Genomic DNA, 17,977 nt, shown 5'->3' with positions numbered 1-17,977 from the left:
ATTTTGATCTCTCTAATATTACCCTTCATAGAATTATAGGAAACTGAAGAGTACACTCATCATGTGTGAGCACATGTATTTTTCACACTTTTGCTTTCCTTCCTTCCCATCCTCTCACACTTTTTATTTTTTCTTTCTCTCTATAAATAATTAATATAAGATGTTAACGTAAGTTAACTGTGACCATTCAAATAAGAGAGGCAAAAAATTAGAACCACCCACTGTTGCCTACCCTAGCCTTTGGCTATGGGTTCGGTGGCAGCCCCTTTTTTCTCTATTTTTTCTTCTTTTCTTCCCTGTTTCTTTTGTTATGTTTCCCACTGAGCTTTTGTCTCAGTTTTACCCTCTCTAATCGCCTGCCCCTTTTCCCCTCCCCATTGAACTCTTCTTTCCTCCCCATCTTTTCCAACCCATAATTAGGAGTTAGATCTTGGAGTTTTGAACTCCATCTTGACTCAAGACCGTTCATCCACAGCCCACTGCCGAACCGGTTTAAAAGAAAAATTGGGTGAAGTGTGGAACAATTCACATCAGAACAAATGTGTCATACACACCCCATTTGCCCTCCCCATCCTCCTGTTACGTTTGGTGACTTTTTATGCAGGTGTGGCTGTGGATATTGTGTTTCTTGGTGGATTGATGGATCTTAACACTCTCAGAGCTAGCTTTTGGTTTGGGTGCTTTTTTCTTTTTGGGGAGTGAATTCCCTTCGTGGAGGGCGCAACTGCGGTGGTGAAGGAGTGTGTTTGCTGCTCTTGATTAGGGTTTCTTTTCGTTTGTTGTTTACTATTGCCTATGGGCCTAAGTGTACATGGGCCTCCGACCTTGTCTTGGCCTGTCTTGACTTGGAATGTTGCTCTCTATTTACTTGGGTATGTCCACTTTTTTTTGTTTTGCTTTGTTTGTGTTGGGTTTTGTGTTTGGTTTAGACTTGGGTCGATCTATCACAATTTGTAATTCTCTCTTTCATTAATGAAGTCTCCTTTGTCTTTAAAAAAAAAAAAAAAAAAAAAAAAAACCCTAGTTCCTCCACATTATCTGTCACATCCCGGCCCGGGGCGGATCACTTCCCGGGCCCGACTCCACCGTAGCACGATATTGTCCGCTTTGGGCTTACCATTCCCTCACGATTTTGTTTTTGGGAACTCACGAGCAACTTCCCAGTGGGTCACCCATCATGGGATTGTTCTAGCCCCTTTCTCGCTTAACTTCGGAGTTCCGTAGGAACCCGAAGCCAGTGAGCTCCCAAAAGGCCTCGTGCTAGGTAGAGATGTGAATATACATATAAGGATCACTTTCCTGGGTGATGTGGGATGTCACAATTCACCCCCCTTAGGGGCCCGACGTCCTCGTCGGCACACCACGCGACCAGGGTTAGGCTCTGATACTAAATTGTCACATCTCGGCCCGGGCAGGACCACTTCCCAGGCCCGCTCCACCACCGTAGCACGATATTGTCCGCTTTGGGCTTACCATTCCCTCACGGTTTTGTTTTTGGGAACTCACAAGCAACTTCCCAGTGGGTCACCCATCATGGGATTGCTCTAGCCCCCTTCTCGCTTAACTTCGGAGTTCCGATAGAACCCGAAGCCAGTGAGCTCCTAAAAGGCCTCGTGCTAAGTAGAGATGAGAATATACATTTAATGATCGCTCCTCTGGGTGATGTGGGATGTTACAATCTACCCCCCTTAGGGGCCCGACGTCCTCGTCGGCACACATGCGACCAGGGTTAGGCTCTGATACCAAATTGTCACATCCCGGCCCTGGGCGGATCACTTCCCGGGCCCGACTCCACTGTAGCACGATATTGTCCGCTTTGGGCTTACCATTCATTCACGGTTTTGTTTTTGGGAACTCACGAGCAACTTCCCAGTGGGTCACCCACCATGGGATTGCTCTAGCCCCCTTCTCGCTTAACTTTGGAGTTCCTACGGAACCCGAAGCCAGTGAGCTCCCAAAAGGCCTCGTGCTAGGTAGAGATGTGAATATACATATAAGGATCACTTCCCTGGATGATGTGGGATGTCACAATATCTCTATATAAAGCCAACACAAAATGTGAACAATGTTTTTGATGTCACCAAGTTTCAAAAAAAATATTTGGACAAAATGCCCACAAGACAAAAAACTTCTAAAATAATACATCAAATAAGGCAGGTGTATTTTCATCATTTTAACAATGTTTTTTTAATAGTTAATTTTTTTTTGTGCCTTTTTTTTTAATTAGTACCTCACAATAGGCTAGCAATAATGTGATTCAATTTCTCTATTTTTAAACACGTTCAAAACATCTTAAGAGGCCTGTAATGCAAGTTATAAAAAAAGTCTTTCGCATGCTGATAATAATGTGATTAAATTAGTTGTCAAATGATTATTTTTTTTAACTAATGATATTATCTACACTAAGATCACCTCCAATAGTGGGCTAAATGTTAAATTACCCCCCAAATTTCCCCCCCAAACCATCTCTAACCCATGCTAAAACATTGGGCTAAATGCCAAATGTTAAAGTTGGGCCAAATACCCCCCAGAATTCTCCTCCCCCCCCCCCCGCGCGACTGGACTCGCTGGCCTAAACGCCAGTCTCGGCCCGTTCACTCGCCAACGCGCCCCACGCGGAGCTCATGCGGTCCGTTCTCGACAGGGTGGGCCCCGCTGTCAGCGGGTTGTCAGCCACCCAGATCACCTCCAACGGCTACATTTTCAATCCAACGGCTGCGTTTCAAGGACCGTTGGTTGATCCAACGGTCCAGATTCAAATTTGATTTTTTTTAAAATATGTTATTTTAAAATACATTGAATCCAACGGCTGAGATCAAATATAATCAAATCTAACGGTAAAAAAAAAGATCTAACGGCCCAAATTTAAATCTAACGGTTAAAATAATTAAAAAAATTATTTAACTCAAAATTCACCCAAAAACTCTATAAATACCTATGTATTTGTTTAAACATCCACACAAAACTCAAATTTCTCTTACAATTCTTCCAATTTATATTTCTACCATTTCTTTCCATTTCCAAATTGTTCAACATGGCAAGAGAGCATATTAGAGGTCGTAATTGGACTTGTGAGGAAGATGTTGCTCTATGCTTGGCATGAGTTTCTATTAGCGAAGATGGTGCAGTTGGCACTAATCCAAATTGTTCATGACGGCCCTTGAATTGGCCAGCCCAAGCAGTAGGACAATTCTTCCACTCCCAATGCATACAATCGAGACTTCCTATCATGTCAGGGAAGCCTCTTTTTTTCTGCCTTGCGTAGAAGCCTCTTCAAGTCTGCACGATTTGGGTTGCGGAGGTATGTGGCTCCATATATGCCTTCAATTGCCTTACAGAAGCGCTTCAGGTTCTCAATAACAGTACTTTCTGCAAGTCGGCAATACTCGTCAGTTGAGTCTGCAGAGCATCCATTAGCTAGCATGCTAAAAGCAGATGTGAGCTTCTGATGAGGTGATAGACCTTGTCGGCCTGTGGCATCTACCCTCCGTTCAAAGTAGTGGTCATGATTGACAACTGCATTCAAGATGCTTTCAAAAAGCTCTCTCCTCATTCGAAAATCGCCTCTGAAAATCATGAGCAGGAAATCTCGGACGCTCGATGAAATAATCTTTCATCATTCGATCATGACACTCTTCTCTATCACGCTGCACATATGAACACCCCGTGACAGAGCCACGATGGCTAGATTCGCCATGGTGCTCAGATTGCATAAACGAGTTGATAAGTTCAACTTCAGCATTGAACAATTCTGCATCCTCAATCTCCATCCTTTCTTGGTATTGTGCAATCTGCATTGCCATACTACGCCTTCTTCTATCACCCATTGATGAGATATGGAGGATTTTTAGGAAACAAAAACTCTTTGAAAGTTGAAATATTGGTGAATATAGAGGATGATTGAAGGTTGAAAGGTTGTGTAATCAACAAATATTGGACATATGTTTATATAGAGGATGATTTCTGAAAGTTTGGTGTTGAATGGTTGGTGAAAGTTGAAAGTTTGGTGTTGAACAGTTGGTGAAAGTTGAAAGTTTGGTGTTGAACGGTTGGTGAATTGAAAATTTGGTGTTGAAAGGTTGGTGAATTGAAAGTTAGCCCAGTGTTGAAAGATTGGTAAAAGTTGACGGCTTGCTTTGTGGGAAATTTAGTGATTTTTCAATATTTATCGGAATTTAAATTTTTTTAGATTCAAATGTTCATAAAATTAATTTACGACAATCTACATATTTATTTAAAAAAAAATTAATTTAAGAAAAAAAAAAAGCTTAAGTTCTTTCTTTAATAATCCCGGGCTAAAATTTTAGGCCAAAATGGTTGGAGTAGAAAAGTTGTTTCTGGGCTAAAAGCTAAATTTTTCGGGCTAAAATATTTGGCTTTTAGCCCAACCATTGGAGATGGTCTAAGGGGGCAGTGTGGGCTTAGCCTCACAATGGGCTAGCAATAATGTGATTCAATCAATTGTTCATTAAATATTATTTTCTCGATTCTTATTGTAAATTCTATAGAGACTGATTTTATCATGTGAATTCAGCTGCTTTAATTGATTTATGAGGGGCTTCTTCTAGCATGATTTAAGATTATTCATTTGAAGTGGTGAACAGTGTTTTTGGTGTCACCAAGCTTCAACAAAAATATTTGGACAAAAATGCCCCAAGATAAAAAACTTCAAAGGCATCCTAAAATAATGCATCAAATAGGCAGGGGTATTTTCGTCAATTTAACAGTGTTTTTTTAGTTGTTAATTTTTTTGTGTTGTTTTTTTTTAATTAGTACTTCACAATAAGCTAACAATAATGTGATTCAATTTCTTTATTTTTAAACATATTCAAAACATCTTAAGAGGCGTGTAATGCCGGTTATAAAAAAAGTCTTTCGCATGCTGATAATAATATGATTAAATTAGTTGTCAAATAATTTTTTTTAACTAACAATATTATCTACACTAAAGGAGAGGGGGGTGGGCTTAGTCTCACAATGAGATAACAATAATGTGATTCAATCAGTTGTTCATTCAATTTTATTTTCTCTATTTTTAAACACGTTCAAAACATCTTAAGAAACATGTAATGCTGGTTATAAAAAAAAGTATTTCGCACGCGAATAACAATGTAATTAAATTAGTTGTCAAATGATTGTTTTTTTATTTTATTTGAAGAAACGATATTATCTATACACTAAGGGAAAGGGGGTGGGCATAGCCTCACAATAGGTTAGCAATAATGTGATTCAATCAATTGTTCATTAAATATTATTTTGTCTATTCTTATTTGTAAATTCTATAGAGACTGATTTTATTATGTGAATTCAGTTGCTTGAGTTGGTTATGAGGGGTTTCTTTTAGCATGATTTAAGATTATTCATTTACTTCAAATATTTGACTTTTTTGTTGTTAATTTATGCATATAAATACATTTAAAACGTGTAAATCATCTATAACATGTCATAATTTAAAAAATGTATTTCACAGACATGTGAACGCGTGCAGGAAGGTTAGTTTGAATAATGCATGTTGATAGTATGGACCCATTCTTGCCTTTCGGTGCATGGCAGGGTATGGCACAATGTCGTGGTCGGCTCAAATACCAACGGTTGTGGCACACTGACCCATACCACATTAAACAGGATTGATACATATTGGTAATGGTGAGATCGATGACTATTCGAACTTTTCTATTTAGTTCGAAAAATGGTAAACACGTATTCTTCTGCATAAATTTTGATTGTTCATGATTTATTTAATTTGATAGTTAGAAATAAAGATAGGTATTTGAGAAATTAAAAAAGTTGTGTAAAAATCATTTTCTTTTAGTTTTACAACATATGTGATTAATCATCTCTGTTTTTTTTTTTTTTTTTTTGGTTAAATAATTCAATTTGATAACTAAAAAGAATGTTAAAAACTAAAAATAGTGTGAAAACCACATATTTTTTTAAAACCAAAATCATGCATGGTAAATTTGCAATATATCACTATTCAATTTCATACTTTGTGCACTTATTTGGAAAATGAATATTTAAAGACCAAGAGTACTTTCAAATTTTTTTTTTAATAATCGATATTATTTATACTAAAAAAAAAAATAGAATGAACTTTGATAAAAGTGTTTATATTGTTAAATATTTAGAAGTGCTTTTGTATTGAACTTCTTTCCTAAGGTATTTGACTGACTCTTTAGCTTGAGTATAATCCTACTAATCCTGATCGGAAACAGGTTGATTAACAACGTACACGTAAACGTCGATTCTAGTTGTTAGTTGTTTTGAATTGAATTATAAAATTATCGGAGAAGTTATTGTGCGTGATAGTTACATCACTATATGTTGCATATATACCTGTATTAATACAATATATCATGTTTATGACATCTCAATGATATCGTCCATCCGTACTGTATATAACACATATATTAATATGGATAATATATAATTGCATTCTAATAAAGATTAAAAACTTGAATAATTGCGGTTCTAAAATTTATACGATGAATATATGTTATTTACAACAAGTGAGATATGTGTGTTCTTTCATGAAGACAAGTATTATCCTATTAATAACAATTTAACACTAATTTATGTGTCACATTGAAAATTCCTTATATGCTGAAAATTCCTTATACGCCGAAAAGAAATGCTAGGGAGACTTTCTCAAAAATAGGATTTTTCATCACCTCACGTTTTTAGCACAATTCTCATGCCAACATTATGAAATATTATTCCAGAAACATGAGGTGACGAAAAGTCTATAGAGAGGCTAACTTTGAGAGAGTCTCAGTAACTAAAACCTTATTAATTAGATTAAACAAGAAAAAACAATGGGCAGTTAAAATAAAGGGTAATACTAGGAAAACTAAATTTATAGATAAAATTTGTAAATTAAATGATGTGTCACCAATAAGAAATAAGCACGTTTGTCAATGCTTAAGTAATAATCCAATCATCAACTTTCATGTCATTTAGTTTATAAATTTTATCTACAAATCTAATCTCTCTAACATTATCCTAAAATAAATATGACAAACAATATTCCCTTGTGTGTTTTTCTCTTTTTTTTTTTTTTTCTGTGTTGCGTGAAGATTGGGTGTTCATCAATTTATAACCATTTAACCAACACATCTTTCAACGGGCTCTGCTTGTCGTTTATACTGCATGCATGCAGAATTCACATCGAGTCTCGGTTATCTTTCTGCATGCGTTCAGGCCATTCAAACAAGTATTAATTTTGTACACAGAAAATTACAACGCCCCACTCCTATTTCCCCCTGTATAAACTCCACATCTCACCTACTCACACAGCATCTAGTAAAAGCACCACCAAATTATTAAACCATCCTTTGACTTTTGTACGCAAAAGCTATGGCTAGTCCTAAGGTGGTTTGTGTTTTCTTAATGTGGATAGTGCTGGCTGCACCCTTGATCACTGGAGCAGCACTCACATGTGGCCAGATTAAAGGCGGTCTTGCGCCTTGCCTGGCCTACCTCCAGAATGGTGGCTCCCCCACTCCGGGCTGCTGCAGGGGCATCAAAGGCCTGGCCAGCTCAGCCACGACCACAGCTGATCGACAGAATGCTTGCAAATGCTTGAAAACAGTTGCTGCCCAAATCAAAACTATTAAACAAGCCAACGCGGCTAAACTCCCTTCCTTATGTGGCGTCAACATTCCCTACAAGATCAGCACCTCTACTAACTGCGCTGGGTAAATTTGTTCATCAAATGATGTGCTAATTACTTTTCGTTATTTAAAATGAGCGTACAAATTTGATAATACTAGCATATTTTATTTTGTAATACACTAAGCCTTTAAATATAAATATTTTTTTCCCTTTGTTTTGGTTACTAAAAGTAATTTTTTCGTTATTTGCAGTGTGAAGTGAAGATCAGGTCGATCTGGATGAGCATCTAGCTAGATAATAGTATAACTAATATGATAGTAGTAGGTAGCTAGTCTACCATAAGAATAAGGGATGAGTATTGAGTCGTTATGAGCTCTTTTTCCTTTATTGCATGTCACCGATATGAGTTAGTTGTCCTTGTATGTGATGATGACTCTTATCATCTTTATCAAGGTATCTATATATTCTACTTAAATATTTTATTTAATCTCATTAGTTTTCTTTTAATTAATTCGCCCCCCACCTCCCTCCCTCCTTAAAAAATAAGGTTCTAAAAGACGCTAGGCGTTAGTTGAGCAGCGTCTAGCGGCTAGGCGGGAGCCTAGGTGGACTAGGCGGATTTAATTAAATCTATTATATTTCGTATAAATAAGTGCATTTATACTTAAAATATATATAATTTCATCATAAGCTACAAAATATAATGACATATATATGATGAGCTATTGGAACATAATGAAAACATGAGAAACAAGCATATAATGTGTGTTCATTTAAGTATTCGACAAGTCTCTTACAATTTATTAAAATAATAAAATGCGAAATGAAAGTTATCTATTTTCTGTCTAAGTGAGTCGCAATCTAGACGGGTTTTGGCGGGCTAGGCGGGTGTCTTAGTAGGTCTAGGCGCCGTTTCTTAATTTTCAAACGCCTAGGCATTAATTGGGACGGTAACTAGCCGTTTAGCACATAGACGGGGATTTTTAGAATAGTGTTCAAGAATAATCTTTGATCTTGTTTCAAGACTCAATTCCCATACTAATGATGTATGTGACAAATTATTTCCCGACGCAAAAGAAAAAAAAACGAAGAGTAAACCTGAAGAAATTTGGGATTTTGCCAAATAACCAATTAGCAATATGGGAAATAGCCCAACCTCTTATAAGCCTATGCAAGGTCCATTCTTCCATCAATGTGGTGTAAGATATATACATAAATACATATATATATATATATATATATATATATATCAATGTTATTAACCACAAGTCTGCCAATTGAATCACCACAAATCAAGAACAGACTAAACACTCACCAATAAACATGTTTATGAAAAATCGATACATATGCAAAAACACTAACCTGCATAGCCCGGTATAGAAGACGAAACCATTGCAGCTTGTTGATCTAATAATCTTCTCCTCTTTTTGCCAACACAAATGTTCTTCAAACAATAGGTATTTGAAACACAAATGCCCCCTCACGTGTGGTGAATTTTTGGACCTAACACGTGGACAACACAACAGGGTGACGTGGAGCACATGTGGCTGTTTGACTTCATACGTGGGACAATTTGCTTTGATACATGAAGAAAATTGGGGTTCCACCTAGTGGCAAAGTCAGGATTTGCCGAGGGGAGGGGCGAAATTCAAAAGAGTGCAAGGTTTGCCTTCACATTGGAGAGTGCAAAGTTTTAAGTCAATATTCATAATAGAAAACAGTCTCTTCACCAAAACGGTTGTAAGCAGTAATATCAAAGACATGTAAGAAGTTTAAATTAGTTAGGATTAGATTCTAAAATACATTAGACGCTAGTCAGATAGTGGATTGGGGCCTAGCAGGTAGGCACCTAGACGAGATTTAGATAGGAGTCTAGATGGATTTGAATGAATTTAAAATAAGCATTAAAGAATATTTACATTATTTTTTAAAAATTAATACAATATTTATAAATAATGTAAGAGTTTAAGATAAATACATTAGGGTCTTAAAAAGAGGAAAAAAAAAGCATACATGAATAATAATAAAAGAGAAATAGGTTAACAAACCACCAAAAAAAGGTGGGGTCAGAAGAGAAAAGAAAGAGGGATAATACATGGATCCTGACCTGTCAGGATCTAGTATATTGAACTTGTTATGTGGCACAATACACCTGCCCTTGTAAAATCCCAAACACAACCTTGCATTATCTATTCTAATATCCAAACATACCCTATTCTACTAACCAAACATCATTCTTCTCTCTAATTGGAGATTCCCCAAGCTAAACGAGCAATCATCTCCGCCAACCAACCCTGTTTCCTCCTCTGTCAAACCCCCCGCGTGTTCTCCACCATTCATTGAACCTCGTATCTTCCTCCAACTTCTCTCCTCCGTCAACCCCACCGCCGTCTCCTTCTCCAACCTCTCTTCTCCGTCAGCACCACTATCCCACCCATATACCAACCTTTCATCCCATTATCCCAAGCCAGCATCCTCTGCCACCCCCTGCGAGACTGCCCTGACAAAATCAAGAAGGACTTCAAATTGAAGTTTCTCGGTTAGGAACTCGATGTCGGCTTATCGAGTAAGCTTGAAGCTTGCACATGATACCGAAGTTGACGAGGCCATGGGTTGGGGTTCATGATGGTTGAAGTATGATAGGACTTCTCATTTTTACGAGAGCAGAAGGGTTGAACTAGCGCTCCTAGATATGTTTGCCGGCGAAGGGAGGGGCGGCTGCCACTCCTCGCCCTCACGTAGCTTCGCCTATAGTTCTACCGTAAAATCAATTAGCAATATGGGAAGTAGCCAAACCTCTTATAAGCTTATGCAATGTCCTTTCTCCCATTAATGCGGAACTCATTCTTAACAAAAACTCCTACTTATAATTCTGTCAATACTCTATACAATCAGATGAAACTTCATAATCTCTCTTCTAAATTTTGTTCAAGTTAAAGTTAAAAAGTGAGTTATTCATGAATCACCTACCAAACCCGGCCGTCATGGTAGAAAGGATGAAATTCATCCTTCTATTTTTAATTTGAAAAATATTATAAGATGGACATTCACTTAATGCATATTGAATCTAATGAGTTATGAAATTCATTCAAATCTAAACACCAAACAAAGCCTTAGAGGTTATGAAATAGAATTGAGTTGTTAGATCTTGAATATTTAATTACTGATCAAGAATTCCAAGATCTAACAACTCAATTCTATTTCATAACCTCTAAGGCTTTGTTTGGTGTTTAGATGTCCAAACGAGGCCTTATGTTATAAAATAGAATTTAATTGTTAGATCATAGTTATTGAATTATTGATCAAGAATAGCGGCTAAAACTCCTTGTGTATAGTAAACAACGAAGCTACTCCTCTAGAGTGGCTTTCATTGGCAAATAGCTTTAAAATTGAAAACTTGCTCGGATTTACAATAAAATAAAAGATGGCTTTTAATCTAAACGATAACCAATTGAGTGACACAATATCGAAGCTTAACAATTAAGCAACGAATAAAAGGAAGAGCTAATTAGATAGATAGCTAGTGAGCAAGTCATGGATCAGCTAGCTAGAGATTAATCCATCGAGAGATTTGGTCCACAAGTTCTTTTTTTTTTTTAAGCTGGTTTTGGACAAAACATAAACAATGAGAGGGACTCTGATGTACTCGCATGTCCACAAGGAAGACGGAATAGAAACCAATTATGCACTATTGGCCATTAATATCAAGGGACCCCGACCTTAATTGTGTACCTAACTAGGTGCCGGCAACCGAGATTGTGGAAGGCGAAATATTGTTTGGGGTACGACAAATTTTGTTTTCTTTTCATTTATACTATGTTTTTGTACAATATTTTCATATCATTTTAGGTGACATTTAATGTAGACATCCACATCATTTGATCAATTAATCATATTTTTAAATTTAGTTCATTAATTAATAAACTAATAATTAAATGATGATTGTGATATAAAAAGAGTCTTTCTCCTTCATTTCTTTGGGTTTTGCAAATTTTTCAAATAATGTGATTGTCCACATCAGATGTCACTTAAAATAATATAAAAACATGATATGAATAACATTACTTTTTCTTTTCAGCCAACTGGGAAGACATTATCCAAGGTTAATATTTTGTAATTACCTGGTTTTACCCATGCACGACATATATAGTGAAGATCTTGCACGATTTTATGCATTAATTGTTTCAATCAAGGGCAATATTTTTGTGAACCACCGACAACTGGCTATGAAATAATATTAAATTGACAGAAGTTAAATGTTGTTTTTGACGTGTTTGTATTTGATTTGTCGGTACAATGAAATTCACATGAAATTGGTATAAAATTGACGCCAAATTGAAAAAAAGTTTAGATTCCACCATAAGATAAATTGACAATATGTGGAGTAACTCAATTTACTTATAAGCCAATGTAAGGTCGCTCCTCCCATCAATGTGAAATTCATTCTAAACAAGCCCCCCCACGTATAGTGAATTTTCAAGCCTAATACGTGGATAACAGAAATAGGGTAACGTGAAGCACGTGTGATCGTTAGGCTTCACGCGCGGAACAATCTTCTCTCATACCATAAAGAAAGTTAAGATTCTACTATAAAACCAACTGATAATGAAATCTCTAATTTCATCAACATGAGATTCGTTCTCAACAAATGAATTAAGTAGGATGAATGGTAAAGTTACAGAAACTTCGTCAAATCTGGAACTTATCTTAGGGCTTTCGCCAATCATATAATTAAATACTTTCTCTTTCACGTGGTGCTAAATGGCGGATCATTTATGTGATTAGGTTAATAAGTTTGAATTTGAGCTTAAAGAGCCTTAAGGGATTCAACTGTAATAAAAAATTAGATCATGGTAGCCACCAAAAGCATTAATTTCATCACACCCACCAACTAACTCCTCCCAACTCCTACCAGACATACATGCCTTTTTTCTTCTGTGGTTCAGTTCACTTTAAGTAATATGTTTCTCACCATACTAGCCGACCACGTATGAGACTTACTAGCAAGAAGATATATCAAAGAAAATACACGGGTGCTCATGTATAATTTTACACTTGTAAGTGGAATGTTTTGGTTATATTTAACTTGTTTAGATAATGAATTTAAAATTAAATTGTTATGATCACGCAATTGTATGACTTAGCCCCATATATACCCTACATTTTAAAATAGAGTGTTGTTGTATAAAAAAGAGATCACTTTGCACTGTAAACAAATCATAATTTGAACACGTAAACGTGGCCGCAAAAGTTGTTGACCACTATACCCTTAGTTCAACTATTCTTTCTTAATTTTTCTCTATATAAGCACCACACCATAGTGCCTTTATAACTCACTGGCTACTCGAGTTTTCAAATCAAGTTCTTTCATATCCATTTTTCATACACATATTTGGTAATCCACAGCCCCTTTAAGTCATTAATTATGGCTAGCTCTGCAGTGACCAAGCTTGCTTTGGTGGTGGCCTTGTGCATGGCGGTGAGCGTTGCTCATGCCATAACATGTGGCCAAGTGACCAGCAACCTTGGGGCATGCATTGGCTACGTGAAGAATGGCGGAGTTGTCCCTCCAGCTTGCTGCAATGGAATCAGAACCGTTAACGGCTTGGCCAGGACCACCGCTGACCGCCAGACTACTTGCAACTGCCTGAAGAGTCTTGCCGGCAGCATCAAAGGCGTTAACCCTAACAATGCAGCAACGCTTCCTGGAAAGTGTGGAGTCAACGTCCCCTTCAAGATCAGCACCTCCACCAACTGCGCCACGTAAGCATCACAAAACCCTAATTCCCGTTGAATGTCAAACCATTAGATCTTTGATCTAAGTTGAACTCCATAAACCTGAAAAAAATGCATACATCGTTGCTAATTGTTTTTGTTTTGGCTAAGGCATCTTCCTCAAGAAGAACAATATAATTTATTGATTTTTGTGTTTTGTTGTTGTGTGATTGCAGCGTGAAGTAAGCGATGGGAGATGATCAATTTCCGGCCGCAGATAATGTTTAGTGAAAATAAAACGTGCTTGTGCGATTCGGCTACAAGGGATTCCTCATGAGGGAATCGTTTAAGTTGTTCTAGTACTTCTATATCATCTGCTAGGTCATAAATATTAATTATAATACCCGTCCATGTTGAATTAATTAATAATATTTCAGTTTAAGGAATGTTGGCCTCTTTTTGCTATTCCATTTTACTTACTTTAATCCCTCTTCCTCCCATCAGAAACTAAACAAAAAATGAAACGGAAAGAGAAAAAAGGAAGCGAAATTAGCATAAACAACCGCCGGATTGAATTTTTCACCAATAACTCGTTAATTATAAGATGGGTTTAGTTAAAATAGTTGTGGAAAAGAAAGGAAAGAAAGATGCAATAATAGAACAATTCTTGTCCTAGTGTACAGTACAAGAATAGTTGTATTCGAGAAAAACTCATGTCGTATGTGGGACGGTAAATATGAATCAGTGAACAATATCGCATGATATTATTATTCCACGAATTATTAATGAAGACGTATTGATTAAAAAAAAATTTAACCAAACACTTCTGGTACTGTTTATTTTAACGAAAAACTACATTTTTACTCTAAAAAATCAATCTTAATACGATTAACTTACAAGCTGCTTATGGTTGTTGAGCCAGCTATTGTTATATAATAAAATTGGTGATATACATATAATGCTTTTAGTTGAGAAAAATGAACTACTTTGGGGTCCTAATCCTGGTGGCGCTTTCTTTGTCAAGTGAGCTACTTGGTTACAAAAGTACCCATACCTAAGCTCCCTTTAGAGCTAGGGTTCAAGATACGGGTAGAAACATAGTATACTACACAAAACTAAAATCTTCTGCTGCCTCCGGGTAGACTTAAAACAAGAGCAAGAATTGCTAATTTTCATCTTAATACTGATCTTACTTCACTTTATGCCTCCAGGAAGAGCAAACTGGCTTGAGTGCTGCTAAACCCACCTAATCTGCTTTTTTCTATCTATATTATAAAGGAAAACTAATGAAAATGGTTTGAAAACTTTGAGTTTTAACGAAAATGACAAAAAAGTGTTGTAAGTGAATAGTGTACTAGGACTGACTTCTTAGAAAAAATGTTGTTTTTTGTTAAAATGAACAGTATCAGGAGTGTTTGGTTAAAATTCTCATATTATTATCTCAGTCACCATAAAAAGTTAAAAATTTAAAATGTTATCTCCACGGAATCCCTTTCTCCACCCACTATACTATTCCTAATTAACTCCTAATATTATCCAAAGTCTTTTTTAATTTTCAGAAGAAGGATTGTCAATATGTTTTCAAAACGAACCAGCGATCTCTTCTTTAGTTGCAGTACCACACCTCGATTACCCTAGCCGCACCAACACGTACGCCTCAAAACGCCACTCACCCCCGTCAACAACCAAACTTTGAAACCTGGTAAAGGTTCAGATCAAAAAATTTGCTCTCTACACGTCCTGTGCCGATCGTTCCTCACGGCGAGCATCTCCTCTCTCTGCTACCTTGTTCTTCGAACGTGTGGCTTCAAACTGGTCAGCCAGGGTCTTTTCTCTTGCCTTTTCACATGTACTTTTTATGTAATGACCTCAAATTCACTATTTGAAAATATTATAATTTTTTATTATTATTTTCCAAGTTCCACCTAAAAAGAAAACTAAAAAAAAAAAAAAATGAAAAACAGTTAACAAACAATTTTAAAACAGGTTTCATTTCTTTTCTAAATTGAAAAGAACTAAACCTAAAAATTAAATGGTTAACAAATGAGACCTTAGTTAGTATAGTCCAGTCGTTATTACGTACCTTTGGTAAGCATAATACAAGGATTTCCAGCATGATAATGCTTCTCATGTCCTTCCCCAAATTATAAAGTCCTTCCCCAAATTATAATGTCCATCCCCAAATTTGTACAAGGAATTTGATTCTCCCTTGATGGCTTTTTTACACGAGAGGCGTGAATTTCGTTTTATGAAACTTATCTTAGGGTTTTCGCCAATCATATAATTAAGTACTTTCTCGTTCACGTAGGTGGTAAGTGACGGATCATTTATGTGATTAGGCTAATACGCTTAAATTTGTGCTTAAGAGCATTTAAGGAACTCAACTGCAATTACAAATTAGAGCATGGTACGTACCAAAAGCATTAATTTCATCACAACCACCAACTAACTCCCTCTCCCTCCCAACTCCTACCAGACGTACATGCATGCCTTTTTTCTTCTGTAGTTCAGTTCACATAAAGTAATATATGTTTCTCACTATACTAGCCGACCACGCATGAGACTTAGTAGCAAGAAGATTTATCAAATAAAATACACGGTTGTTTATGTATAATTTTTCACTTGTAAGTGGAATGTTTTGATTAGGTTCGATTCTCTTAGATAACAAGTTTTAAAATCAAATTACTATGACCGCCCATTGTATGACTTACCCCAACTATCCCCTACGTTTTAAAATAGAGTATCGTTGCATAAAAGAGAAATCATTTTTCATTGTATACAAATCATAATTTGATATATGTTCCGACGAGTGTTCAATAACTTTAAAATGTAAGGAGTTCAAATTAATATTTCATGGTGATATTGATGTAACAAGTAATTAAACACGTAAACGTGGCCACAAAAGTTGTTGACATCTATACCCTTAGTTCAACTATTCTTTCTTAATTTTTCTCTATATAAGCACCACACCATAGTGCCTTTAGAACTCACTAGCTACTCGAGTTTTCAAATCAAGTTCTTTCATATCCATTTTTCATACACATATTTGGTAATCTACAGCCTCTTTAAGTCATTAATTATGGCTAGCTCTGCAGTGACCAAGCTTGCTTTGGTGGTGGCCTTGAGCATGGCGGTGAGCGTTGCTCATGCCATAACATGTGGCCAAGTGACCAGCAGCCTTGCGCCATGCATTAACTACGCGAAGGGGGGGCGGAGTTGTCCCTCCAGCTTGCTGCAATGGAATCAGAACCATTAACGGCATCGCCAGGACCACCGCTGACCGCCAGGCTGCTTGCAACTGCCTGAAGAATCTTGCCGGCAGCATCAGAGGTGTTAACCCTAACAATGCAGCAGCGCTTCCTGGAAAGTGTGGAGTCAACGTCCCCTACAAGATCAGCACCTCCACCAACTGCGCCACGTAAGCATCACAAAACCCTAATTCCTGTTGAATGTCAAACCATTAGATCTTTGATCTAAGTTGAACTCCATAAACCCGAAAAAATGCATACATCGTTGCTAATTGTTTTTGTTTTGGCTAATGCATCTTCCTCAAGAACAAAAATATATTTTATTGATTTTTGTGTGTTCTGTTGTTGTGTGATTGCAGCGTGAAGTAAGCGATGGGAGATTATCAATTTCCGGCCGCAGATAATATTTAGTGAAAATAAAATGTGCTTGTGCGGTCCGGCCACACGGGATTCCTCATGAGGGAATCGTTTAAGTTGTTCTAGTACTACTTCTGTATCATCTACTAGGTCATCAATATTATAATACTCGTCCATATTGAATTAATTAATAATATTTAAGTTTAGGTAATGTTGTTCTCTTTTGCTATTCCATTTTACTACTTCCCTCTTCCTCCCATCAGAAACTAAATAAAAATGAAACGGAAAGAGAAAAAAGGAAGCAAAATTAGCATGAACAACCGCCGGATTGAATTTTTCACCAATAACTCGTTAATTATAAGATGGGTTTAGTTAAAATAGTTATAGAAAAGAATGTTAACTACATTGAAATACCATGTTAACCTATGAATCTATGAAAGATTGAAGAAAGAAACAATGGCAAAAAGATGAACAAGGAAAGAAGATGAAGGAAATGCTCTCTGCATTTATCACAATAGCCGAATACTACTCTACAAAAAATGATCCCTACAACTTCCTTTTTATAGTCATTAGGCCTATTGCAAAAGACCCAAATACCCTCACTAACAACCTCTAACTAACTCAATCATATGGTTATTACTTCCCCCCCCCCCCCCCAAACTAAACTTGGAGTATCCAAGTGTAGTTTGAACTAGCCAGGTATTTGAGATTGATTTGGAACTGCGAGAGCAAGATATCTGCCATGCTTCAAGAATTAACTTGCTGCAAACAAGAAAACACCCACTGACACCTTTGTAACTGCTGACCAAAACCTCTGCTCACCACATTATCATCACACAAGACTACAACTTTTGTTGTTGGTGAAGCCATGATGAAAGCCAACAATCTAGCTTTATTGTTAACATACCCAACAGATTTTCGACTTTGAATTGCGAAGCCATAGTAACACACTCACTGTATATGCAAATTACCCATCCTAAATCTTTACAGAGACTAGCACCAAATCAACCAAGGAGAATGACACTCCAAGAAACCAAATCAAC

The 17,977-nt window shown here is 36.7% G+C and overlaps 2 protein-coding genes and 1 pseudogene across 2 annotated transcripts; 2 read left to right on the top strand and 1 right to left on the bottom strand.

The window, feature by feature from the left end:
• Positions 1–3,232: 3,232 nt before the first annotated feature.
• On the bottom strand, positions 3,233–3,827 carry LOC137744235 (uncharacterized). The gene is made up of 2 exons (XM_068484096.1): positions 3,565–3,827; positions 3,233–3,485 (listed from the first exon to the last, which is right to left on the bottom strand). The coding sequence occupies exons 1-2, from the start codon at positions 3,825–3,827 to the stop codon at positions 3,233–3,235; spliced, it is 516 nt and encodes a 171-aa protein (XP_068340197.1).
• A 9,114-nt stretch (positions 3,828–12,941) lies between these two features.
• LOC137744854 (non-specific lipid-transfer protein-like) lies at positions 12,942–13,775 on the top strand. Its single transcript, XM_068484662.1, has 2 exons — positions 12,942–13,377; positions 13,566–13,775. The coding sequence occupies exons 1-2, from the start codon at positions 13,040–13,042 to the stop codon at positions 13,573–13,575; spliced, it is 348 nt and encodes a 115-aa protein (XP_068340763.1). The 5' UTR covers positions 12,942–13,039; the 3' UTR covers positions 13,576–13,775.
• Positions 13,776–16,303: 2,528 nt separating this feature from the next.
• Positions 16,304–17,145, top strand: LOC137745133 (non-specific lipid-transfer protein-like; annotated as a pseudogene).
• The last annotated feature ends 832 nt before the right edge of the window (positions 17,146–17,977 follow it).

This window comes from Pyrus communis, chromosome 9 (assembly GCF_963583255.1).
Source record: "Pyrus communis chromosome 9, drPyrComm1.1, whole genome shotgun sequence".
In the NCBI taxonomy this organism is placed as follows: Eukaryota; Viridiplantae; Streptophyta; class Magnoliopsida; order Rosales; family Rosaceae; genus Pyrus; species Pyrus communis.
The sequence above is the reverse complement of the archived record's forward strand: the minus strand, read 5'-3'. Positions and strand labels throughout refer to the sequence as shown.